Here is a 25,818-nt window from a genome sequence, read left to right as displayed (position 1 = left end):
AAGCAGCTCCCACGTTTGTTTTGCATTGTGCCGAAAATGGCATGGGCACCCATGCATTTTCGCAGAAAACTCCTCTTTTCGTGACAATGCAAACGGGCCCTTTGTCCATTTGTAGCTGTACATAATTTCGATTAGTGCAATGGCGGCTGTTATCATTAACCACTCTAAATAAAAAACTTTGTTTATAAGTTTTATATCTTGTGACAGAAATTTCATAGTCAGGATTTCTTGGCAAGGAAAAATCTTGTGAAAAAATAAGACATTTGCTTTTTTGGAAAAATCCCAGAAAAGTTATAGCATATGTAAAATTTGAGAAACTAAAAAAATAGACTAATGCCTTAAAATATATAAAAATTTAAAAAGTGTTAATGTCTAATAAACTCATGATATTTTGAAAATATTATTAATTTATCTTATCACCGATATTTGTGATTATGTTTATAACTCCACTATATATGGCGAATCGATAATCGTCGTTTTTATCTAACCAAGAGATTACTGTTTCTTGGATTTTCCAAATCTTTCTACGTACATTTGGCGAAATGAGTCAGGCTATTTTTTTGGTTTTTTACATCCAAATTCAAGTTAAGAAAACAGGTCCAGATCCAATTGCCATATCCACAATCCAGCCAATGTAATAGGGCATTTCCATTGGAACCCCACTTCAATAACTAATTATGCAAAATTCAATCATGTGGGATTGAAGAATGCATATAACTGATCCAAATCAATTCTCATTACTAAGCTTCTATTGGTGTAGTTTCCAATCCCTGCCACAATGCAACTAAGCTTAAAAAAGCAAGACAAGCCTGCTGCTCCCAGTCTACTTCAAAACAACAATGGGTCTTTCCGCCTTTTGCAACGGACTAGGAGACAACATAGCAAGAAAGAGTCACCCCAAAGACCCCTGTAAGATCCCTACAATTAGAGGGGTGTAACTGGGATCGAGTATACCCGACCCCACCCAATTTTAGTAGATTCATGGGTTCAGGTCGGGTCCAAAATATAGACCTGTAATGAAATCGGATCAGGTCTTGAGTATTGCAAATAAAGACCCAAACCTGTTTGTACCTGATCCAGTTTTTATATCTGACCCAAATTGTTTCCCACATTATAAAACCAAACTGACCTGAATCTGACTCGATTATGTACCCGAACACATTTTATTATTGAATCAACCCGAACTCGAACCCGCTATAGAACCACAGAATATATATATATATATATATATATATATATATATATATATTTATTTATTATTGATCATCCACTCAGATTTTTATCGTAGATACTTTCTATTGCCCTTCAGTATTGAAAATTGTCAAGTTGAAGTGAAGCCCAATTCTAAGAATAATACTCAAGAACTCATTGCATTTGATACATTGTGGATATGACATATCATTAATGTTTTTTATTTCAACTTGAAATTATTCGTTGGTATAAATATAATTTTTTTATATTTAAGTTTTGACATTACTTAGAACATTTAATAAACCTCTCATTTGTTGACATATAACCTTCCTAATGAATAATTGATGTCATTAATTTTTTTATTTTTTTAGTCGGTGTGGTCGGGTGCGTATGGGCTGGCTTGCAAAAAATTTAAGGGCTCATCCAATCATGCGGTACACAATTTCCAAATCCAAAGTCCATAAAGACAAGAATGTGAGCCTATGACTTTGAATCTGGGGACAAATTTTTGTTTGAACTGAAGTAGATCCAAATGTATATACATCTAAGGTTGGATCAGGGTTCGACCTAGGGGTATCAATGGGTCAGATGTTATCCAATAGCTGACCTGAATCCAAATTTGATTAGTCGGATAGTCAAAGTATAATACAATTAACAATCTGAATCGGAGTTCGACTCCAACTAAGATCCAAATTTGAATACATGTAAATGTCAAAATTTAATTCAGTTAGATTCTATCCGATTCTGAATCCACTTAAGTCATATTCGATTAGATTGGCCTGGTATTGCTTAGATCCCACTCGAGTCTGACTCGTTTACATTCCTAGTTGGGCCAGTGTTTAAGAACCAATGCTGCAAATCTCGTTATCAAGATTCTCTTGTCGAGTAAAATGTCATGATAAATAATAAATGTTTGCTTTCATAGAAAAATGTCTTGATAAAAGGATCCACCCATATGAATTTCAAAAAATAAAAAAATAAAAAATGTAATGAAAATATAAAGTACAAACATTTTTATAAATTGTTGGCATCACTTTCATATTTTATAAATTTGTGATAGCTTATTTATCTTAAAAATATTGCATGTTTTTTTTATACATTATTGGGGCTTTTTGTTATAGCCTATTTTAAAAAGTGTTAGAACTTAGAAACAAAACTAATATAGATCCGGGTCAAATTAAAGAACCATGCATTATTTTCCTTTTGCAACGTAAAAAGAAAAGAAAATTCATTTAGGAGCCAACCAATTGGTCCTTAATACCTCACAATTTTTAATTTCCTGATATAGGTTCTTTGTTTTCTTGAAAACTGCCAGGTCAGATCACGAACCAAATTACAACAGTAACCTTCCAGTTTGAGTTTTCTAGACTGATGAGCGAGTGTTTTTTCAATTTCAAAGGACAACGCAGGAAATAAAAATTGAATCACCTTTGGAAAGATGATAGATGTGAGCCTGAGGTCACTATTTGACTGTTTTCGCAAAAAGTATGACAGATATCTGAAATTTCAAAAAAATGGGGCCCATTTATAGAATTAAGAGCAAAAGGTTGTTGGCTCCTAAATGAAATTTCTCCGAAAAAAAAAACTGCTAGGCTAACTCCTTCGTCTTATGTTCGACACCCACTGGTGTGCGGGGGAAGTGAGCTCCATAAGAGCTTAGGTGCTGGTGACTTCACCCGAGGTTTACCTCGAGCCCAGCCCATTAAGTTTCTCATCAACAGGGGCTTCGACAGCTAGTGCACATCACCTTGTGTTGGGATGTTGCGAGTTCGAATCCCAGTGACATCGTTGTATAATCGGTAGGGGTCTGCCTAACCTCAGGTTGCCTTTAAAAAAAAAATGTCCTGGTACTAGGTGAGGGTTATTGGTTGTCAAAGCCAGTGGTGTCCGGTTCGACTATGCGACAATAGGATGATTCGGAGAGGAGAACCGGATCCGATTGAAAATAAGAGTGGAGAGGATTCTGGGTCCAAGCTCGGGTCATCCGCACCGAACCCGTGAGGGAACCTATAAAAGGCCTCTCTGGCCACTGGGGCTGGGGTCTGAGGGCTGCACACGAACGCATGCAGTGGTGCGCACGAAAGTTGGGGCAGCGATCAGCATCCTTTCACCACGTAACGCTTCCACCCTGACCCCAGCCTTGACGTCGTTTCAATGCCCATCAAACAAATGTTTAATTAATGTTGTCAGTATCGGTATCGGTCCTGTTTAGTTTGGCCAACGATTCAGATACCGATACTTAAGTCAATCGTTCTGACGGTTAAAAAATAATTAAAAAATATTACGTGTCAATCAAAACGTGACACGTATTAAAACTATTAAAATAATATAAAATATTTTTTATATTTATTAAAAATAGCAGATTCAGAGTAAATCGTATCACTTTTATTACGATACGATACGTATCGGACGATACAGGCCGATAAACATTTCAAAATCTGCTTAGTTTAACTTTTAGTTTTCCCTTTCTTTCCTTCCATCCTATAAATCTAAATCTAACGTACTTTCGTTGCAATCCAGAGAGAGAAAGGGAGAGAGTATAGAAAGAGAGTATTTGCTTCTCCGATTCCAGGGCGGGGCTATAGAGATCAAGTATCAGTGGGAGGCCTGTCGGTTGATTAACGGCCGGCTTACTGTTCGGATTCTGGCGACTCTTCTTCCACGATGGAGAGGTAGAGATCAAGCAGCGGTAGGAGGCCTGTCGGTTGATTAACGGCCGGTTTAGAGCTCGGATTCCTGCGACTCTTCCTCCCGGGCTTCTTATTCTTCTTGACGGGCGGAGCTGCAGAAATCTAGTAGCAGGTAGGTTGCGCAGCGTTCAGTTTCAAGCTGGTTTGGAGCTCTGATTCCGGCGGAGACATTTCGTTTCATCCGGCGTATTTGACGGTGAGCTTTCTGGCGTTGCGGATTGGTTTGGTTCGTTCGTCTTCTTCTTCTTCTTGCAGGAGGAGCTCGGGAATCTTCACTGGCGCTGGAGGTCGGAGAGCGATTCCGAGAGTTTCTTGTCGTGGTTCCTGGTGTCTTGATGCCCGAACGCGTCGTTTTTAATAAGAATGCGACTGTTAGGTGTTGGATCGCGGCGTTTCCGGTGCGAAAACGAGCGTCTTTTCCCGTTTATCTGGCCGGAAAACTCGATACAATGTCTCTTCTCGTTGAGCGTAGAGTTTTTCGATTTCTTCTGTAATGAATTGACTGAATCTCACCGAAAAACAGTTAGAGGCGACTCGGCCGAAACTCTGATCCTCTCTGCTCTGTTCTGATGCTTCCGGCCGCTATCTTCATCGTTTGACATAAAATACCATTCGAACCGATTAGAATTTTCGTTTTTAGGCGTCCTTTTCCGTTGTGCTTGTTTCCTGATGCATGATGTCGATAGGGGCGAAAATTTTTATTGAAAAAAGAAACCTTTATTAACTTCTGGCCGGCGGTAGAGTCTTAAAGCCGAGTTCGAGCAGGATTCAAGTGTTCTCCGGCGCGTTTCCGCACCCCAAGCCTACCCTTTCCTGGTTCTGCCTTTTTCTCTGAGGCCCTATCTCTGGTGAATTAGTCGGCGGATTGATTCCTTTATGCTTCTCCGGCCACATTTAGCAAAAGTTTGTGTGGTTTATTTATGACGGAGGCGAAAAAATAGTGCATCATTATCCGCGTGTCCATTTTTTTTTGTTTTTTTGTTTGACCTTTTTGTTCGCGAAAGGGCAGAGGCAAACTACTAAAAAGATGGTTTTAACCTTCAGAGTTCTAAAATAGCACGTCTTTTTAGTTTCCAGACTTTATATACTATTCTTCTTTCTTACCCCGTGCTCTCGTGTATCTGATAGTTCCCTCGCAGAATACCGTCGCCGTTTTCGAACCCGAGATAGGTGAAGTCTCGTTTGTACAGTTTCCCCCTTTCCCTTTCGTCTCTGTAGGACGTGTTATTGGATCCCCTTTTTGTGATTGCCGTTCTCTTCCATCTTTGTTGAAGCTTTGGATGGTTCGTTGATGGAGAGGATGCTGATGCAGTTATTACTGCTGAGCTGGTTCTGTTTTTTCGCCTTTGCAAATCTTTAGAATAAATAGATCTTGTAGTACATGTTTTTATCCCGTTTTCTCCGTGATTTTGAAGCTTTCTGATCAGTTATGGTGGGTTTTCTTTTAATGGTTCTCTCATGCGCACGTCTCGTTACCTCATCTTCTCTCTCTAAACTGTCTGTTTCTTTTAAGGGCTCGGAATAGTTCTCTCTTGTTGGTGATTCAATTCCGATAAACATCTGTTGGGAGTTTTCCCTTTTTATTACCGTTTATGGATTGATGTGATCAAGTTCCCATCAATTTTTGACTTCCTTGCAATAAGCATGCTAATTAGGAAGAGACTCTAAGAGAGTTGGTGTTTGAGTAGATTCATTTAGGATTTTCTCTTTCTAACATCATTATGCGTTTGTTATGTCTGGAAGGTAGGATTTTTATGGAAACTTTGTTTGGTGGTTATTGATTTATAATTATTTTTCCTGTTCCGTCTTCAGAATTTGAAGTGGATGAGTAGGCGACTCGACTGCTAGGCCATAGAGGAGAATGTTCCGCTCGTAGATGGCAAGTAAACATATGCCTTTTCAGTGATGTACTCCAAATTCTCCGGATCAAAGTCAAGATGCAGGCTTTGGGATGGTGTAAGTTCTCTATGATGTGCCAGTTGGTTCTTTCTGGACAATTATTTCTTGTTACCGATGTACACAATCCTGTTAGACATGGCTTCTATGTTTATGATGGTGGTTATAGTGTAGTGCTTGAAAAGGTTTATACCACTTGCTATTTTGTTAACTATCGAGCATAAGATATTTATCCGTTACTAAAATAGAAGTTCTACCTGCAGGGGTTTTGTGTTTTCAAGGTGGCTATTCCTTTTTTGACGATTTCATGCATGCTTGTGTTACTATTCACCTCAATGACCATGTGGACGAAGAGTCGACAAACAGAGGTATGCAGATTTTTCTTTTTCCATGTTTTTGTGTGAATGATTTTGTCATGTGCCGTGTTGCTTCTCCCTGTGCTCGATTTCCCTTACTGACGAGGCCTGATAAATCCCCAGGAGGAAATGGAAATACATCCTGTTTATTACAAGGAAGAAAAAGAATTGCATCCTTTGGAGGCAATAACGGTAAGCTCTTTCTCTAGAAAGCTGGAAGTGTCTATTCTTTGAAGTGCTGATCATGAAAAAAGGTGCTGGATTGGTACCCTTTTCTGACCGATATCATTTGATCCATCTCCTTAGGAAATTTATGGTACTTCTGGTCGTGAGGTGGAGTCCTTACCACGTGGTATAGTGGAAGCGACTACAGATATGGAATTAAGATCTCTTTTCGCAAGAAGAATCTCCCATTCAACAGTATGTATTACATTAAGGATGCTGATAAGATATTTATGAACTGCTTGTGTTTAACTAGCCAGAAAGATGAATGTTGTTGCACCTTCTTGATCGCCCACACATATTTGTATGAATATTTTACATTGACAACCCGAGGAGAATTAATATTGTGCATGTGTTGAACTCCCAATATTGTGAATGTTTTTGCTACTTCTATGTCAGAAATATTGCCTTTCTTTTTTATTTTATGGAAATGTTTTCTTTTTTTTTTATCTTGTTCAGCAATTTCAGAGAAACTAGATGTTTACAAATGTCAAACTATTTGTTTGATAGGTTGTAGGATGAAAAACTTCAGTCTGTAGTTATTGAGTGAAATCACTTGTAAATATCATTTGCATTATTAACCTTAGTTGTATAATCTATGATTCCTCGGTAGACTAGACCACTCTTTCTTACTGACTGCGTGTTATGTGCATCCAATCGTTATACATCTGTTTGCGACCTTGGCTTCTAGACATGCATGTTTGTATAGACTATCGAGCACAATGGGTTTTGTGTATAAATTTGATTAACCTATGGCAATTGAATTTTGTAGGATTTTAAAGATACTAATAAAAGTCTTCTAGCAATGCCTGTTGGTATCAAGCAGAAGAAAAATGTGGATGCAATTGTGAATAAGGTACTTTTTATTTGGGGATTTTTAAAGCGACATGAATTGCATGGCTAGATGTAATCTTCTTCTACAATTAACTTTCATTTTTTTCAGTTTTTCTTAGAGAATTTTGCAGTTATCCTATTTCATTATGATGGTAATGTTGATGGATGGAGTGACCTTCAGTGGAACAGTAAGGCAATACATATAGTTGCACATAACCAAAGCAAGTGGTAGGTGTTAATGGGGTTATATTATTTATTTCTTGATTAGTTACTAGAAAATAATAGAGAGGAGTATTCTTTCCAGTGCTATGATGCAGTTACACAGATTTTAAGTTTCCCTTGTTCATTATTGGGGTTTTCCTTTAATGACTGAGTATTCACAAAATGGTTTCATTATGTTGCAGGTGGTTTGCTAAGCGTTTCTTACATCCTGATGTCATGTCTATTTATGATTACATTTTTATTTGGGATGAAGATTTAGGAGTAGAGAATTTCCATCCTGGAAGGTATTGAACAGGAAACTTATGGTTATCTTTCACTTGCCTTTTATTTCCTAAACCAAAAAGATCAAGCTGTAGTCTGTAGAGTCGGTGAACAATTGAATGGACACATTGTCCTATCAACCATGTTGTTCTTTTCGGTGTGTGTGTGTGTGTGCTAATGTCCACATCCAACCAACAGGGGCTCTACTTGTCTAGTTGGAGCAGTTAGTGCATGTCACCTTGTGTTGGGACATTGCAAGTTCGAACCCCAAATGGTATGGTTGTATAACTGGTAGGGGTCTGCCTAACCCCAGCTTTCTCTGTCCAAAAAAAAATCTACATCCATCTTTTGACATTAATATGTTAATAATAAATTTATGCCTCTGATAAATTTGAAAATGACATGATGGTTTCATGCATTAAATTTTTTCGATCATGGGAAATTTTGTAGTTTTATGAGAATTATGAGGCATTATGCATTTTCAAAGTGCAGCTATTATATATGTCGTTCTTCTATAAAAGTATGATCCACTCATATTGGTGTAGAAATAGAATTTTTGCTTATTTTGATGATCCACAATACAAAAGAAGCAGTTCATAAAGCCATCATGTCATTTTTAAATATGTTAGTGGTGTAAATTTGTGGTGAATATGTTAACATCAGTTAATTCTGAACATTAACAGCTCTTGTATAGAGGTTGTAAAACATCCAACAACCACTTAAGTGTTCCTTATAAAACCAAATAAAAGATCCATTTTTAATAAAATATAAGAATTTTACTAAGTCTATAATTATGTTTTCATATTTTGCAAGTGTTAAAATTAAATTACAATTGTTAGTTCGTTATAAAATTTCATGGTTTCTTGTACTATTACTACATATAGATTTATATAATTTATTAAAATCAATGTTTTTATTATTAGAAAAATTATCAGGTTTGTCTTAGATCCACCAAGAAAGCGAAAGCACATACAATCGGATGCATAGTTGATTGTTTAACAAAGTCACATTCAAATTCAAGAACAAAAAAGGAAGAAGATTGCTTAATGTTTCTCATCACTATCACTGGTTATCCTTCTCGCCCTTATGGACTGTAATTAACTAATTTCTTTTTAAATAAAAGCCAAACATACATGACATTAATGTGTAGGTTAACCTTTGCTCAGGTGTGTCTCTAAACTGCAAACCTTTCTCATCTTATAACACATCCTTGAGACGAGTTAGGGGTTTGCAGCTAGAATTTCGATTCTAGGTTTAGTTTGTGTCTGCATACATTCAATACACACACATACACATATATACATAAGCTTGTATTCACATTAAGTTCAATTCCTAACCAAAACGCTTCTATTATGTGGAGCTATCATCTTCTTTCTTTCCATGCGACATGCGACATTTACAATTTTTTTTTATTTCAAAATAATTCATGGCTAATGTGTTTGCATGACATTGTATATGTCCCTGTTATGTTTTGTTTTAGAATTTGCATTATTGATTTACCATTATGTAGATTTTAAACTTTTATAAGTTAGTACAAAGAAACACTTCATTAACAATGAATACAGTAGAAGTCTTATTTGTTTTCTCTTGGGTTAATGATGGAACTTTTCTATGTGATCTTTCAGTTCTAGTTTCATGATATAAGTTGATTGCCATTAGTGTAAGTTAATTTGTGTGAAACATTCTAGTTTTCTCATCATAATTTTCTGTCAAAAGGTACTTGAAAATCATGAAAGCAGAAGGATTGGAGATTTCACAACCATCACTAGATCCTACTTTATCAGAAATACATCATCAAATTACCATAAGGAGAAAAACAGGGAGGGTCCACAGGTTACATACTTCTCTTCATCTAACACTATATATTCTGACATTGGGGGCTGGGGATGTTCTTTGAAACATTTACCAACAGTGAGGTATTGTTGTGTTGTTAGGCGAGTATATGGTGATTTCGGACGGACTAAGTGTTCAAATATGAGTGAAGGACCACCATGTTCAGGGTATGGCATGTTCCTTTTTTTCATCTGTTTACTTTTGGGATATGAATGTTTACCTTGTTATTATTTGTCTTGACAACTAACACGTTAACTTTATTGCCATTTATGGGCTAAATATTTCAAGTTGAGTTTCTAAGCTTTAATGTATCTAACTATACTTTTTCAGTCTTTGGTACATCAAAGTGTATTGTTTTACTTGCTTTTGGAGTTCTCTAGGCTAGATAGTATATAACAATGGGTTCTGGACAACTTATGAACACCTTTTGTTTGGACCAGCTACCATAGATTCTTCCCTTGCAAGCGCTTTGGGGGGGGTGGGGGTCAATCTTTTAAAAGGACCTCGAAGACAGACCAAAGACATGATTGGTATTTTCATGTGCCACAGTGCATGATGCACTTGATACCTAGAACTGCTCTTCATGCTTGAAGATGGTCACATATCATTGCTCATTCACATATTTTTACTGCATAATTCTCACGTGTGTGTGTGTGTGTGTGTGTGTGTGTGTGTGTGTGTGTGAGAGAGTGTGTGATATCTGGTACTAATGAAGGTACATAACTATTGCACTGAAAGTAATAAGCAGAGTTACCGGAAGCGCCTAGGCAAAAGGGGAAGCGCGCTTCCCCGAAGCGCGCTTCGGAAGCGCGAAACGTCGCGCTTCCGAAGCGTGAGGGGAAGCGTCCCCCTTTTTTGGGAAGCGCGCTTCCCTTTTATGGGAAGCGCGTCCCCCTTTTATGGGAAACGCGCTTCCCATAAATGGGAAGCGCGCTTCCCCCACGCTTCCCCCACGTTTCCCCCACGCTTCCCCCACGCTTCCCCTTCGCTTCCCCCTCGCTTCCCCATTTTTTTCATTTTTTTTCGCTTCCCCTCGCTTCCGGTTCGCTTCCTAGGTCGCTTCCGGTTCGCTTCCTAGGTCGTTTCCGAGACGGTTCGGAATTTTCTTCTAAGTGGTCCCACGCTTCCCCGCTTCCTAAATTTTTTAAAGTGCCTCGCTTCCCGCTCCCGCTTCCCGTATCGCTTCCCGCTCCCGCTTCCTCGACTGGTAACTCTGGTAATAAGTGTAAGCTGTATCAACTCAATCTGACCATGTAGATGTGCTCAGTATAATTTTTTTGCTAAGGGTTGGACCTTGGATCATGTTTTTGATGTAGGAACACGATTTTTTGAGTGACGAAGTTTTGGTATATTATAAAGGTTGAATTTTGAAGCCCTTGATAAACCTTCTTACATATCAGGTTCACATCGTTCAAACTCCATTTTCTATTATATATATGTATGTATGTATGTATATATAAACATTTCGTACTAATAAAGGTACAAAACTATTGAGTAGAAATCACCTTTTTTTAAGAATATTTTTTGACTGTTTTTTGTAGATCGGACCTTACATATGATCTACATTGTAGCACACACATACACACATAATCACATGATTTTTGTAGTTTATGGTTTGCTGATTCTGTTCCTTATTGTGTAGATGGGTTGAAGGGATGGCACCTGTATTTTCAAGAGCTGCTTGGCGTTGTGCTTGGCGTCTTATTCAGGCATGTTTAGGCACAAAATTTTTATATTTTGCTTACATGATCACATTTTGGATAGTAGTTTGCTAGCTTGTTATATTTGCTAACAATGCATATAATATCAATGTTGAAAAACCTTTAAAGAGAGGGGGATGCAAGTTTGCATCCTTGCCCATGTGTCTAAAACCCTAATTCCTTTTTCTTGTGCGCCTTCTATGATTTTTTATTGTTGCTCAGAATTCTTGTATTACCATATGGGTTGTTACTTTTTACAGAACGATCTTGTACATGGCTGGGGCATGGATATGAAACTTGGATATTGTGCTCAGGTGCTACTTCTCTCTATTTGGACAATTCTGTTGTATGAAATTACACATGATGCAGCTTGGGAAACCTTTACCATCCCCACCAAGTATTCATGTAGATTCTATGGTGGGAAATTTATTTGTTTCATAAAAAGAGGTGTGCAAAGGTACTGGTGGGTCGTATATGTTGAACGCATGTGCACATGCATGAATTCACATATAAATACTACAAATGAAGAGTTTTGACGGAAAAAAAAATGTATATTGTATAAAATATTTATGAACATACAATTGATCTTCGGGTATCAACATTGACACAGATACACTAGGCATTTTGAAGTACTCGTTACACAAGCATTTGTCTAGAAACCAATTATAGGAAGTTCAACAGTTGGCTTTGCTTAAGAATCGATAATAGAGAATCTAGTCATCTGAGAAGGCAATGAGAATTCTAAATATAACATCTAGAGATTGCCTACTAGAGTTGTTTCGGAATTATCTGAATGTGAGTCATTAGCTGTTGTGATATGTGGAATATTCAATAAACTTCTATCTTTTGTTTTGTTTGCGTAAAAAGAAATACTAAAAATAAAAAAAATTGACCCCTAAATTGTCGAAGATGCATGAAATGACTTTATGGAGGGCAAGACATGAGAAAAAAATTTGTTTTTCCGGTCAATATATTACATAGAAACACCAAATACTGTCTAAGTCATAGTAGGAAGGTTGACACAACCTAGATATGACTAGGAAGTACTATTCTATATCCTAAATACATTTTCATTGGACAGAAGAAACTTGCATTCTTGCTACTCTTGCTGCAGTTATTGTTGTTGTGTTGCAAACATTTCTGTTCATACTAAAGACTGTCTAATAAAGTCTAATTATTACTTTTCATCTTGGTGATTTAGGGTGACCGAACTAAGAAGGTTGGAGTGATTGATACTGAGTACATTGTTCATCAAGGAATTCCAACTTTAGGAGGTCCTTCAACAAGAAAGGTCAACTTAATTTCCAAATTTATTTTGGCTGTTTTGTTTGACAGTATATTGTTGATGAATCTGTGTGTGTGAGTACATAGAGGATCCATTATTAAAGATAAAGTTAATAAATTAAACAATGGTTTGTGATTATCATGGCCTTCCCAGATGACTCAATACCAAATATTGATCTACTAATGGCTACTTGGCATTTTACCTTTGTAGATCAAACCATTAAAAAAACTTTTTCTTGTTTGGAAGTGATTTTACCAATCTTTTTTGTTTTATACGCTTCATTATGGATAATAGGGAAGCAGTGCACATGAAAAATAAAATCCCATTTCATATGCTTAGCATGCATTTGAAGATAGCATAGATGGATGTGACAGGTGGATACTGAAACAAACTTTGCCTCATTTTCTTTTGCTTTTCTACATCGTTGTCATGTGATAATGAGATTGAGAACATTGGTGTTCCAATTTCTGAACATGATATTCCCATCGTTTCACTCGTCTGTCTTTTGGTTTTTGGTACTGTGGTGAATCTCTCTCTCTCTCTCTCTGACAAACGCACAACTTAATTTAATGTTTGATTTCTCTGTTTTTACTGTGCCTGTATGTTGAGCATTCTTTTCTTGTTCAGGCTCCTGTTCCCGCTGCACCTGAAGGAGGAGCATCATCAAAGGTATTCTTCTAGAGCTCTTCAATTTCCTGAAATTCCTCAAATAATAATAGTTTGATTTTAAAACAGTCTACTATTCAAAACTTATTTGATATTGGGCTTGTTTGTATTTTTACTTTTCTCTCTTCTTGGTCTTTTTTGCAGGTACGGAGGCATCGACCCATTGATGTTCGAGTCGAGGTGAGCTTTGTGAACACTTTGTTTGTGGTCGTATTAAGCTACATCTGAAACTTTAAACCATATAGTTTGTTCTTTGTTATCTGATCTTTATGTTGGTTCACCAACTGCATCTATATTCCTTTGCTCTCTCTCTCTCTCTCATGTATGTTGGTTTGATTTTGAGCAGATCAGGAGGCAGTCTACTGCAGAGTTGGAGGCGTTTAGGAGGAGGTGGGACGAGGCAGTGAAGGAAGACAAGGACTGGGTTGATCCGTTCAGCCATAAGCAGGATTCAGGCAAGTTGGAGACCACTAGTTCACCCAGACGTCGGCGTGAATCATACAGGTCGCGTACGATGCCTACACCAACGCCAACACTTACTAGATTGTCCCGTACAGGTAGCAGACCGACCCCCCAAAGACCCCAAAGACGTAGTTCTCGAGATTGATCGATATGGTTTTCCTCTAATTCATTTCATTTGATTATATATTACAATAATTTGCAGTTATTTTACCGTCATCTTTGTATAATGCAATCCTGTAACATATGTTATTACATGCATAGTCCACCATTCATTCATTCATTCAAGTGTAAAAAAGTTAGTGATTTTTCCGGCCCGAACTGCCGGCCCACTCCCACCCAAAGTGCATGTGTCCTGTTGCTTCGAGTTTAAGAAATGCAACTCTGATTGTATCCAATGAACTGGGCCTCAACCCTGATACGATGACGACTTGACTTGGCCCGTATTGGATTGGAGCTGAGTTGGTCTTATTAGGTTTGGGTCTGGTTGTGTTGGGCCCCTGTTGAACTTTGCTGGGCTCAAATTGGTTCAGGCAGGACTTAGACCTATCAATCCTTTGTTTTTTTCCTTTTCCAACTCAAGCCTGAGCTCGGCCTGGTTCATTGTTTGGTTGGCTCAGGGCTTGGTCTACCTAATCTGACGGATATCTGAATGACAGATATCTGAATCCGTTTACATGTAAAAAAAAAACTGCCATTATTTCAAATCCAAATTTGAATCTGTTTAGCCCACTTTCGATTTGGTGGATATAGTATTGGCCGCATCCAATCCGAATCCAAACTGTTTAGGTAATGTATCACACAATATGTTACTTTTGGATTGAATCCAATGGGCTTAGGTTTAAGCCTAAGCTAGGGTTGGACATTGCGATATGAGGGTGCAAGATGGGTTTTAGATTTAAATCTTCTTTAATTGGATCTGGTTATGCAGTAGGTTATGAGAGCAGTTCTTTCAGATTTGGTTTTAATTGGGTTTCACCTACTTGGATAGTTTTGAGATGTAAAGTCTTCTGTTTTTCTCACTTCTGCTTCTCTTAACATCTAACGACATTTGAATTGCTTGTATTAGTGAGGCGATTTTAGAGCTTCTCTTAATCTACCTGTCAATCAACTTTTCCTCGGTTCCTTTAATATGAGCTTGTTATATAAGATGATAAAACTCTTCAGCATACTTAGCTGCAGATTTAGAGCCAGGATATAAACACTTCATTACCTTTGGCATCTCTGCGCGCGTCATGTGGATCAAGTCTTGCTAACTCTTTGGACCTGTGGGTTGTATAGAGCTTTCGTGGAATTGGATCTTAGAACCTGTGAGTTGTTTTGGGTCTGTGACATGGTTGAGACTTGTGGATCTTGGGTCATAAAGATTGGGATTTGAGAAATGTTGGGTTTTTAGGTGGGTATTGGACCGGGTTTACAATATTTTGTGTCAAAACATGGCTCAAACAAGGGTAGGATAGCTCTAAAATGGGCATGAAACAGTTCTGAAACGTTGAACTGGGTCCAGAGGTTAGGCTGCATGGAAGAGAAGAGCTAAGGAAATGAACCAGTTCGGTTCTCCACACTCAACCTCTCGATGGGTTCAGGTAGGGAGGTGATAAGGGTTAGGGTTTGGGAACCCACCCTTACACACCCACTTTTTTTTTCCTACAGAGAAAGCTGGGGTTAGGCAGACCCCTACCAATTATACAACCATATATTATTGGGATTCAAACTTGCAACGTCCCAACACAAGGTGACGTGCACTAACTGCTCCTGCCAGACAAGCGGAGCCCCCATTCGTCTCACACACCCACTTGGGTAGGCCAACAGTGGGACCACTAATCGATGACTGGATATCAAGCAGGTCAGCTGTTGCTAGCAGCCACCTTCTGATAAGACCCTTGCTGGTCAGAAGGTTGCCGGAGCCATCCCCTTAGGAGGAAAAGTAAGAAGGAAGTGTGGGTGGAGGGGTGCCTGCAGGCTGGCCAAACTTGCTGCTGGTCATGGGTGGCCGGTGGCTATTGGCAGGCCTGCACCTCACCAAAGGTAGGTGAATAGGGGTGGCTGGTAGAAGAGAAAGAAGATGATGAAGAAGAAGTGAAGAGCAACAAGATGGAGGTTCAACCACCGAGCCCCTTCTAGCTAGCGACTGCCTGTGGGTAGATGGTTGGCTCGTTTTGTGGTGGTGATCGAATGTGTAGGTAGGGTAAGAATAGGGCTGTTGTTATGTGCTTTGGGAAGGGCAAGAAAAAGGGTTGATAAGGTATTCGATGTTGGTTGATTGGCCAGTTGGCGACTTTGAGTATTGCCGGTTTGAAAAATCCATAGCTTAGCTTTAAGCCACCTCATGTACCAAATGATTGTACCTTACATGTGAATGTCATGTTTTTGACATGTATCCAACTGCTTTCTAAATTGAACATTTTGGCACATCTTATCGTTGCTCAATCAAATCAAAGTGAAAATCCTAAACTTTGATATCACTTGATGTAAATATGTAATATTTTCAAAAATTACGCTACTATCTAAAAAACTATAATATATCATTCTTTATATTACAATCTATAAAAAAAGCGAGAACACTAAATAGAAAATACTCAATGTCATTCAGTAATATATCACCTTTTACAATCAATATGTAGGAAAAAGCAAAAACCCTAATCTAATTTGGAAGGATGATCATAATCCTAATTAAAATCCAAAACAAAGAAAAATCTAAAAATACAAAATGGATCTTGGACACAAATTCATCTTGCTTCAGCCAATAGGTCGGACTTTCATATTGGGGTACATACCATATTCAACTTCAAGGTACGTACTGATATTGGGTAGGGGTGTTAAAAGGTTGGGTTTACCCATATCCGACCCGTACCAAACTCTATAGTGTAATACTTGTGAATTTTAAAGTTAAATTCGTATTAAAATCAAGCAAAATTCAAGAGTTATAAATGAAATTTAACTCTAATTAGATCTGTTATGAGTCATAGATCCTGTAGGAGATCCGATTTAGCGATTTGAAATTTGGGTTGTATTATAAAATGTGTTTTTCAAATTGAACTAATCACTATTTTGTGTTTTTTTACTTTGATCAGATATAAAAATACAGTTTTTAAAATTGATCAGACTGTATTTTGGACCCAACCCAAAGTCTTAATAGGTTGCCACAATGGCATATGAGGCTCAAAAGATCATGCTTAGCCTAATAGAGTGTTACGTGTCAATGCAGGGCCCATAAGGGACATGAAGGTGACTAGGGGTATAATGGTCATTTTTACTCTCTCTATGTCAAATGGTGATTCCAGAATGTGCAGAGATCCTTCAGGTAGATCACAAGTCATTTGGTATTTTTCAAAACATAATGGATTCTGTATAAGTCATATACGGATCCAAACATTAGTATTTAGATCCAATATGAATTTGGATTAATTAATGGATTTTGAATATATTGGATATAAATCTAAACCATATTAATTGAATCTAATGTGGGTTTGGATTAGATTTTAGGTCTGAACTCTAAATTTAGGAGTTTAGATTAGATTTGATTTGGTCTTTTGATATAATCTCAAATAGATTGGATGCATAGGGTGGAATGCTCCGAACAATATCATTATTATTCTGATAGAAATTTTAGTCGGTCTGTAGCTCATCGATTAAATTAAAGTTGACCTTAACATTTCTTATTTTGAGAGCATTGAAATTGACTATCTACATGCCCAAATTGGCGTTGATTTGAGCATTTTATTGTCAACCAAAATTTATGCCTAATTGCAGCCCAAAAAACAATGTTTTTTTGATATTAACTATATTTTTTTTACTAATTCATGCAAATATGATTAAATCCAAGACCATCATGACGATCTACGTTTTCAGGACTATCAAATCTACTATTTAAATACTGAATTTAGTTGAGTTTTCATGTCTGTAACCCTCCTAGAAAGATAAAATTCTTATAGAAGTTGGATTCTCTTTGAGAAATAGACTATAGGAAAATCTATAAAATGAGAGAAGGATACCCCTCATTCAATTTTGTTTCTCCCACTTTCTCTCTACCCTCTTCTTCCTCAAACTCTGGGTCTAAACCTTCATTGGAGATTAGAGGTGAGGTTGTACATCCATTCGTGGTGAAGCTACACACTTACATCAAACACCCGATGATTTTTTCGTCTATGCAATTTTAGGTAAGGAACCTTCAGTATATTTGCATGTAAGCAGCACCAATGATGCATCCATATGCTAGATTATAGTTACAGATATGTATTAGAGGTGATACCAATCTCAACCATGTGCTCATATCTATATTCAATGTTTTTGGAAGTCTATGAAACCTTGAAACAGGATTTTACCAAAAATGATTTCTAAAAAACCCTATTTCTTCATCATAGTTCATAAAAAGCATGATTTATATTTGTAGATTATATTAGATGTGTGTTTTGTGTGATCAACATGTTGAAATCATATTGAAATTGATATTTATGGTGTTTAATTAAATAAAATATAAAAAGAGAATAAAACCCTAAATACAGAAAATCAATTTTGGGGATTTCGAGTTTCGTAATTGTTTCAAATTCAATTTTATGTATTGAATCATTTCATATGCATCATGAAAATTTGTTGATGCGTGTTTATACTGAGATTGAATATATTATGATGAATCGAATAATAAAAATCATGTTTATATAGTTTATTTTGTGAAAAGTATGAAATATACATGATTTTCTATGAAAAGACATTGTCGTGATTTTTATGGTCTTCGACATTTTTGAAGAACTTTATCGTACTTTCAAATGACTTAGCCAAAAATTCTTAAATTTTAGAGAAATGTTCTATACTCATTGAGTAAGTTCCAAGAGAAATCTTGGTTTCGTTCGAATTTCAGATGAGAAGATGTGGTCTTCGAAAGTCAAAGGAGGATTTCTATCCTGACAGACATCATGTATTTTGATTGTACTTTATTGATAATTTTATTATTTTTAAGCTATACTATGGTTATAGCTAAAAAAAATTATGTGTGTTTATATATTAAGGATGTTTCAATAAAAATTTAGTACATAAATTTATTACGGCCTGTGAGTTAAAAATCATGAAAGTTGACTTAAAATCCTGAAAATTTATAGTCCTGCTTGTCCAAGAACTCGAACAAGCTACAGTCCGTGAATTTTAATTCACAACTCTAATAGAGTTTGCACCTAATCTCAGTGAAAGAATGTTCTAGATATATTCCTCTATTTAGAATAATTTTTATATTTTTTTGGGGTTTTGTAAAGATGTTGAATCAATGCTTCTTTGGAGGGGCAGAACCAAATAGGTTCATCTAGGAGTAAGAAAACCAGTTCCAGTAAAATAATTATTTCTTTCTAGTCCGAACTCCAAATGAGTAAAGGTTTATAGCTAGGTTTAGCTAACACATACATTCATATATTGATAAAATTTTAAATTTTTTCTTATTGTAATATGATCGAAATAAAGTGTACATAAACTGATAAAATTTAGTCTCTGCAGTTCCAAGTAGGAACTCTTGTGCTTATGTTGTTTAGGTTCCGAAAGTGAACTAGTTGGGATATGGTTTAGTTATAGAACTGGATTAAATAAATACATGAATGATTGAATATTAATATGTATTGTTATTGATATTTATAATATGCACTTAAAGATTATTCATGCTTTTATGTTATGATGATTAACTTGAATTGATATACTACATGTGCTTGTATGAAATAACATGTTTATGATATGCATATGATATGTATAAATGCATATAGGGCTATGACATATAGTAAGCGTGCATATGAAGTTATATTTGTATAGTCATTTTGAAATATAGCATGAAGTCATATAATTCCTGCATATGATATCCAATGCACACATGATAATGGTTAAGTGTAATATGCCATAATTGTGCATAGAATTTAACATGTGTATGTGTGTGTAATAACAAACATGCATTTGGTTATGAAAGTATGAACTTGAGACACAGTATGGGTGAACAACCCAGTTGCACTGACTTATTGCCTTATTAAAGATAACCCTCAGGGTGATTTCAGGCAGAAATAGTCACTGAAAACGTAGGATAATAGATTATATTTTAGTTTCGAACAAAATTATTCGTTGAACTTGCGTGATCAGACTTCTCTAACCTACCTTGGAGAGGACAATGGTACAACTTGCGTGAATCCTATTTTATTTTGTAGGCAAAAAGTTTCATTGGTTCCTAGTCTATGGAGTTAGGGGGTGGACTACTTAAACTTGTCCTAAGTGGTATGCTTTTGTCTATGCAGAGTTAGAGTTAGGATCGATTCTATTTATAGTCGTCGATGAGTTTCTTTCAGCGTTGGACCGCTCCTATGTACTTTTAGCTTAATTAGTCAGTCGATTTTATTTCAAACACATTGAATAATATGCTTCGAGTGATTTGAACTTGGTTATATGACTCTTTGGCATACTCATTGAACCATTAAAAGTGAAACAATGTATTAGTTGAATATAGATACTTTATAAATATTGCATGCATGTTCAGAGTTGCATTTGTCTTTACAATATGTTTTTGATTATATGATGATTAACTATGATATAACTGAATATTATGTTTTATGGAATTGTTTGTTTAATTGAATACTTATGACTATTGATGGCATGTGCATGTATGCTTTGTATTATGTATATATGCTTTGTTAATATGTTTGCTATTGAGATTGTTGAAATATGACCTCATAAATTTAAAAAAAATATATACATATAGTTGAACTGGAGCAATAAAAAGACGCTGTGGGGGTGCCATGTGAATCAACTATTGATCTCTAATAGACGTTTTGATACTTTTCTAATTATTTATTTCAGTCAATTGATACTTTTGAATATTTGATTTATTGAATGAATGAATTTGTTTGGTAAAAACATTTTGACATACCAGTAACTCGCTCAAATTGTTTAACCGATTTCAAATATTATTTTTGCCATGATTTTGAACCAAACAAGTTTTATTAATTGGTCATCTTATCTCAAATCTTATTATAGGAACTAGTAAATGTCGGTGCTTGCGCAAGTTGACTTTTTAGAGCTCGATTCGATTAAAATGATGTTCTTAATGAAATACTTAATTCAATAATACTTTTATATAGTGTGTTTAATTGATTTATAATAGTGTTCCGTAGTGAATCTGACACTAGGATGTTAAGATACTCTCACGCTTAAGTTGATATGGGGGACACAATTGAAACTTATTTGTTGGCCAAACCGTTAAAAAATTACATATTAAAAAAAAAATCTAGTATTTTTTTAGTTAAAAATTTTAGGGTGTTATATATAGGGTTCGGGTATTGTGACAAATAAGAAGACTCAATTAAGACCTGAAGATTAGATTAATACATGAAGTCGAGTATAGTTTGTAAAATTTTATACTAGACCAGGGCCTGACCCGAGTTTCGATTACGACCTGCAATTTTCAATGTAAAAATGATAAAAAATATTAGTTTGTCAGGTATAGCTCGAGTCTGATTCATGTAGTTCTTATGGGTATGATTTTTCTTGTAAAAATATTTTCATAAGAAATATTTCTCCACCTTCTGCGGCCCATTTGGCACCCTTTGCTTGGAGTTGGAGCTTCCGGTTGACACCCCTTTGGCTATCGGACTTGCCATAGTCGGAGATTCGCACCGGTCGGCCTGAACCTACCAGCGGTAATCTCTCTCTCTCTCTCTCTCTCAGTGTGCTGATCGATAGCAAATATGTCATTCAGTATACTAATTTCTGCTATTCATTTAGATTAATTTGATGAGGAATGATCGTGCATTTGTTTGATAAATGATTTTCTGGGTCATGCAAAATTCTAGATAATTGTTTCCTTTCTGATCTTTAGGTTTCATGTTATGGTTCAGTATTTTGAGAGTTGTACTTTTGTGTCTGTTGTTTAGTTTTTAGTTTGTTAAATCGGTCGATTAAGTCAGCGAAATGTGATCGAGATCTTTCATGTTAGCTGTCGGGTTGTTCTGTTTTCCTTATGCTTTTATTCCGTTCTGTTCATTTTTACTGTATTTTTCTGTTTTGCTTAACTCTCCCCACGGTGACCACTCGTCACCGCTTACTGATGTCATGTGTTAATGCTTTCTACTAGTAAATAAAACTCGTTGATTCTCAAAAGAATGTATGCCAAACCATATTTTAGATTTGAGCTCTATGCGCCATCTATTTTTTTAAATCTCTGCATTATTATTTTTAAAAATTGAGTAAAAATTCATTTTTTAAATGTTCCGATTAGAAAACGATTAGATTCGATTCTGATTGATTTTTTTTTCAAGAAACCGAATCACGGAATGAACCGATTTTAACAACATTTGCGCGGGCGTTTCATATGAAAACTCTCTCTCTCTCGGAAACGCGTCTAGAATTTATGAATCCCTACTCATAGTTAAACCCTCGATTTTTCTGAGCGTTTTGTTCACACCCATGAATCATGGTAGCTTTTCTAAACATTAGAGGAAGTTGGTGTTCAAGAAATTTGCATATGGAATGCCTCTGCTGCTGCAATTTGATTCGTTTTGCCCTTCTTTCGTAGTTCGTCGTCGTCATCAGGTTACCATGATTGAGCCACACCCTTCTGTTTCTACTCGGCATTCACCTCTCTGCTCACACCAACCAGCAATTCATACAAAAGAATTCAAAATTTTAAATTGTGTCCGTACATGGTGCAACGCTGCTTGGCATTTCCCATAGTGCTTCTCAAGCAATACATGCTTTTGTGTCAATGGTCATCAGCGTTCTATTCAACTTTCTACAACCTTGGAACAAGGCTACAAAGCTATACCAACATGTGTATTCTGCCTCTAGTCCATGTTTCAACTACTCAAGAGTCAGTTCGAATATGGCTACCTTGATGGAGCCGAGTGCACCCCATCAATTCATGAAACAGTTCAGTCAGAAAATGTCATGTCTAGTTGTAAATTCAGAGCAATTCAGTAATGCCTTGCAAGAATGCGCAGATGCGAGGGACATAATGAAAGGCCTTGAATTCCATTCTCAAGTGATCAAGTTGGCAGGGCCTGGATTTGTTTCAGTGTGGAATAAGCTTCTCAATGTTTACAACCATTGTGGGCTAATCAATTGTATGCATAAAGTGTTCGACAATATGCTTGAGAGAGATGTTGTTTCTTTTAACATTGTAATCTCAGCTTATACACAGCATGGATTCTACAATGCGGCTCTCCATATGTATCCACTGCTGCAAGCAATTGGTGTGGTGCCCAATCACATTACGCTGTCCACGGTGCTTAGAGCTTGTGCTTCTCTAACAGTTATAGGAACAATACGGCAGGTTCAGGCACAAGCGGTGAAGTCTTGCCTCGGTGCAGATAAGTTTGTTATCAGCTCATTAGTTGACTGCTATGCTAAATGCTGGAGGTTGGACGAATCGAGGCTCGCATTTGATGAAATCATTGTATTAGATGTTGTCTCATGGAACATAATGATTGCTGGATATACTTCCAATGATTGATCTGAACGAGCCTTCGAAGCATTCGTGCACATGCGGCGAACAGGCGTGGAATTTGATCGCTTTACCATGACTAGCATACTTGGTGCGTGTGTTGAGCCAAACTATTTGGAACAGGGAAAGCAACTCCATGCTTGCATAGTGAAAGCAGGAATTGTTTCTGAAACACCTATTGGAAATGCGTTAATTACCATGTACTCGAAATGCAGGGCCATGGACCATGCTACCCAGCTCTTCTTTAGAATGCCTTCAGCTAACATCGTTTCATGTACAGCCATGATTGCTGGTTTTGCACAAAATAGTATGAATGGGGATGCAGGGCTATTCTACTATCACATGCTGAATCAAGGTGTGAAAGAGAATGAGTACAGCTTTGCGAGTATACTCACAACATTTAGCAGCCTATCAAGTCTGCAATAGGGGAGGAAAGTACATGCATGTATCGTGAAATCAGGTTTTGAATCTGATCTCTTAGTTCAAAATGCTCTTACAGATACATATTCCAAGTGTGGTAGTATAATAGATGCTCGGACTGTGTTTAGAACTATGATAAATCATGACAAAGTATCGTGCACAACAATGATTGGAGGATTTGCTCCGCATGGGATGGGGAAAGAGGCTCTATGTATTTTTGAAGGAATGAAGGATAAGGGTTCGCACTCAGATGATGTTACATATCTGAGTATTCTTTCTGCATGCAGTCACTGTGGACTTGTAGATGAAGGACTCCAAAATTTTCAATCCATGAGTGAAGTTCTTGGTGCCAAACTGCGAAAAGAACACTATGCATGTGTTGTCGATATGTTGGGCCAGGCCGGGAGGTTAAAGGAGGCAGAGGAATTTATAAAGAAAATATCAATAGAATCAGATGCTTATTTATGGGAGACACTTCTTGGTGCTTGTCGAATCCATGGAGATGTGGAATTGGGCATTAGGTCTGCGGAAAAGGTTATGGAATTGGGACTGGAGAAAGATGCAGCATACGTGTTGTTGGCGAACATTTATGCTGAAAAGGGGATGTGGGAAGAGAAGGGCAAGGTGAGGTGGAAGTTGGAAGGTAATGCATGGAAGGAAGCTGGGAGCAGCTTGGTTGAAGTTCAGGGATAAACCCCGAGTTTTTGTTAACATGGTGTTACCTCATATATCTTGAAGCGTTGGAACATGGATCATATCTTGGTTTGCACCACAAGTTTACTAGAAGCCATACTCTGTCCAATATTCACTCAAGTAATGAAGCAGATGGAACATATATCTAAAGTTACAGACTGCTTGCTTTCGGACCATTTATGACTCGGTGTTACCTCACAGATCTTGAAGCGTTGGGAACATTGATCATACCTTGGTTTGCACCACAAGTTTACTAGAAGCCATACTCTGTCCAATATTCACTGAAGTAATGAAGCAGATGGAACGTATATCTAAAGTTACAGGCTGCTTGCTTTCAGATCATGTAACACTATTTTCTTCTTTGTGCATGTCTTCCTGAAACACTTCTAATAACTTTTTTTATGAGCAAATTTATCCATTTTTGTTTAGATGTGTTTTCTGCCCATATAACTGTATGTTGGAAACTTTTTATAAAAGCTAATAGGGAATATTCTCACCTTATAATCTGATTTTTGTTTGTTCTATTTCATTCTTTTCCAACTAATGACAGTAATATCATTTTTTCCCCAATGTCTTATTTACTCAAGTGGCTGGTAGCATAAAAGAAGCCAGAGATGTTCTCATCAAAGGCATTCAACATTTCCCCCCCTGCTAATCGCTGTTAGCGGTATATATTCTGGAGTTCGACCAGATCATGAGTGAATAGAAAATCGAAAACGTTCATTGCTGTTCCAGTGGAAATACTTGGAATAATTTTACCAGTTCGATTATGAGTTGAATTTTTATGTCATTGGGGTGCAAACTGAAACAATAGCAAGGATAAAGCTGTCGAAATCTGCAATTTACTTGTCCATGTGTACATACTGTGCAGGGTTACTAGGGAATAAATTTCAGCAAATTTGGGGTTGAGCTTATCCATGCTTTCTTTTTGTCTTTTTCATTTTGAAAATGCCTATGCTTAGGTCATTCTTTTGGTTCCCATACTTCCCAATCCAAAGGTTACTAATTGTTGTGGTTAATGAAAAATTAGGTTATATGAGTTTGATGCTTCTAGCATTGAGGAATTCAACGGTTCCAGGAGATGCCAACTGTTAAAATGTATATATGAAAAATAGGCAATCAAGGGTATTTTGGTCATTTTTTTGTTCTTTTTATTTCGTATAAGGGTTCTATGGTCAAAAAGCCACAGAGTCGTTTTGAGCTCCTGACTGACTCTTTGGGAGTTCCACAAGGCCCACTCTCTTGTATATATAGGGGCTGTTTGCCCCTCTTCTACGTGATGCTTTTTGCTAATCATTGTTAGTGAATAAAAATTATATGTTTTACTTGTTGACCTCTTGTGGCTTTTGTATACACTTTTGTGCTATAGCATTTGCTTTGGCATTTGTATTGTCTCTTAGTAGACTTGTGTTTGTACTTGTTCACATTGTATTTTGTGCTTCAACCTGTTTCATTACAACTACTTAAAAGATGGAGGCTATTTAGCTTTTCAAGCAAGCTATCACGTTCTTTTTTTTCTATTATTCGCAGTTCATGTAATATACTTTAGATTTTAGGGGTTTTGTATTGTAATCTTTATTTTTGCAATTTATTGAGTGAATAACGCTAAATCTGGTTTTTTTCGGATATGCTT

The 25,818-nt window shown here is 36.8% G+C and overlaps 2 protein-coding genes and 1 pseudogene across 4 annotated transcripts; all 3 read left to right on the top strand.

Moving 5' to 3' along the window:
- The first annotated feature begins 3,704 nt into the window (after nucleotides 1-3,704).
- Nucleotides 3,705-13,901, top strand: LOC149844568 (uncharacterized). 3 transcript variants are annotated; one of them, XM_089994845.1, is made up of 15 exons: nucleotides 3,705-4,077; nucleotides 5,694-5,837; nucleotides 6,041-6,145; nucleotides 6,257-6,325; nucleotides 6,440-6,553; nucleotides 7,128-7,211; nucleotides 7,299-7,417; nucleotides 7,594-7,695; nucleotides 9,389-9,505; nucleotides 9,607-9,672; nucleotides 11,148-11,214; nucleotides 12,407-12,496; nucleotides 13,118-13,159; nucleotides 13,301-13,336; nucleotides 13,503-13,901. In XM_089994845.1, exons 2-15 carry the CDS (start codon nucleotides 5,787-5,789, stop codon nucleotides 13,761-13,763), a joined length of 1,323 nt encoding a protein of 440 aa, XP_089850971.1. In that variant the 5' UTR covers nucleotides 3,705-4,077; nucleotides 5,694-5,786; the 3' UTR covers nucleotides 13,764-13,901. The 3 variants fall into 3 exon arrangements, with proteins under 3 accessions (XP_089850971.1, XP_089850974.1, XP_089850973.1); XM_089994847.1 differs by lacking the exon at nucleotides 3,705-4,077 and adding an exon at nucleotides 4,964-5,051; XM_089994848.1 differs by lacking the exon at nucleotides 12,407-12,496.
- An 8,610-nt stretch (nucleotides 13,902-22,511) lies between these two features.
- Nucleotides 22,512-23,081, top strand: LOC149844567 (pentatricopeptide repeat-containing protein At2g13600-like). The gene has a single exon (XM_089998182.1). It carries the CDS (start codon nucleotides 22,512-22,514, stop codon nucleotides 23,079-23,081), a length of 570 nt encoding a protein of 189 aa, XP_089854308.1.
- A 30-nt stretch (nucleotides 23,082-23,111) lies between these two features.
- On the top strand, nucleotides 23,112-24,185 carry LOC149844566 (pentatricopeptide repeat-containing protein At3g05340 pseudogene; annotated as a pseudogene).
- Nucleotides 24,186-25,818: the final 1,633 nt, after the last annotated feature.

The sequence above is a fragment of the Nuphar pumila genome, chromosome 2 (genome assembly GCF_984573655.1).
Source record: "Nuphar pumila chromosome 2, dmNupPumi1.hap1.1, whole genome shotgun sequence".
Taxonomy (NCBI): domain Eukaryota; kingdom Viridiplantae; phylum Streptophyta; class Magnoliopsida; order Nymphaeales; family Nymphaeaceae; genus Nuphar; species Nuphar pumila.
Note: the sequence above shows the minus strand (reverse complement) of the source record. Positions and strands in the feature narration are given on the sequence as shown.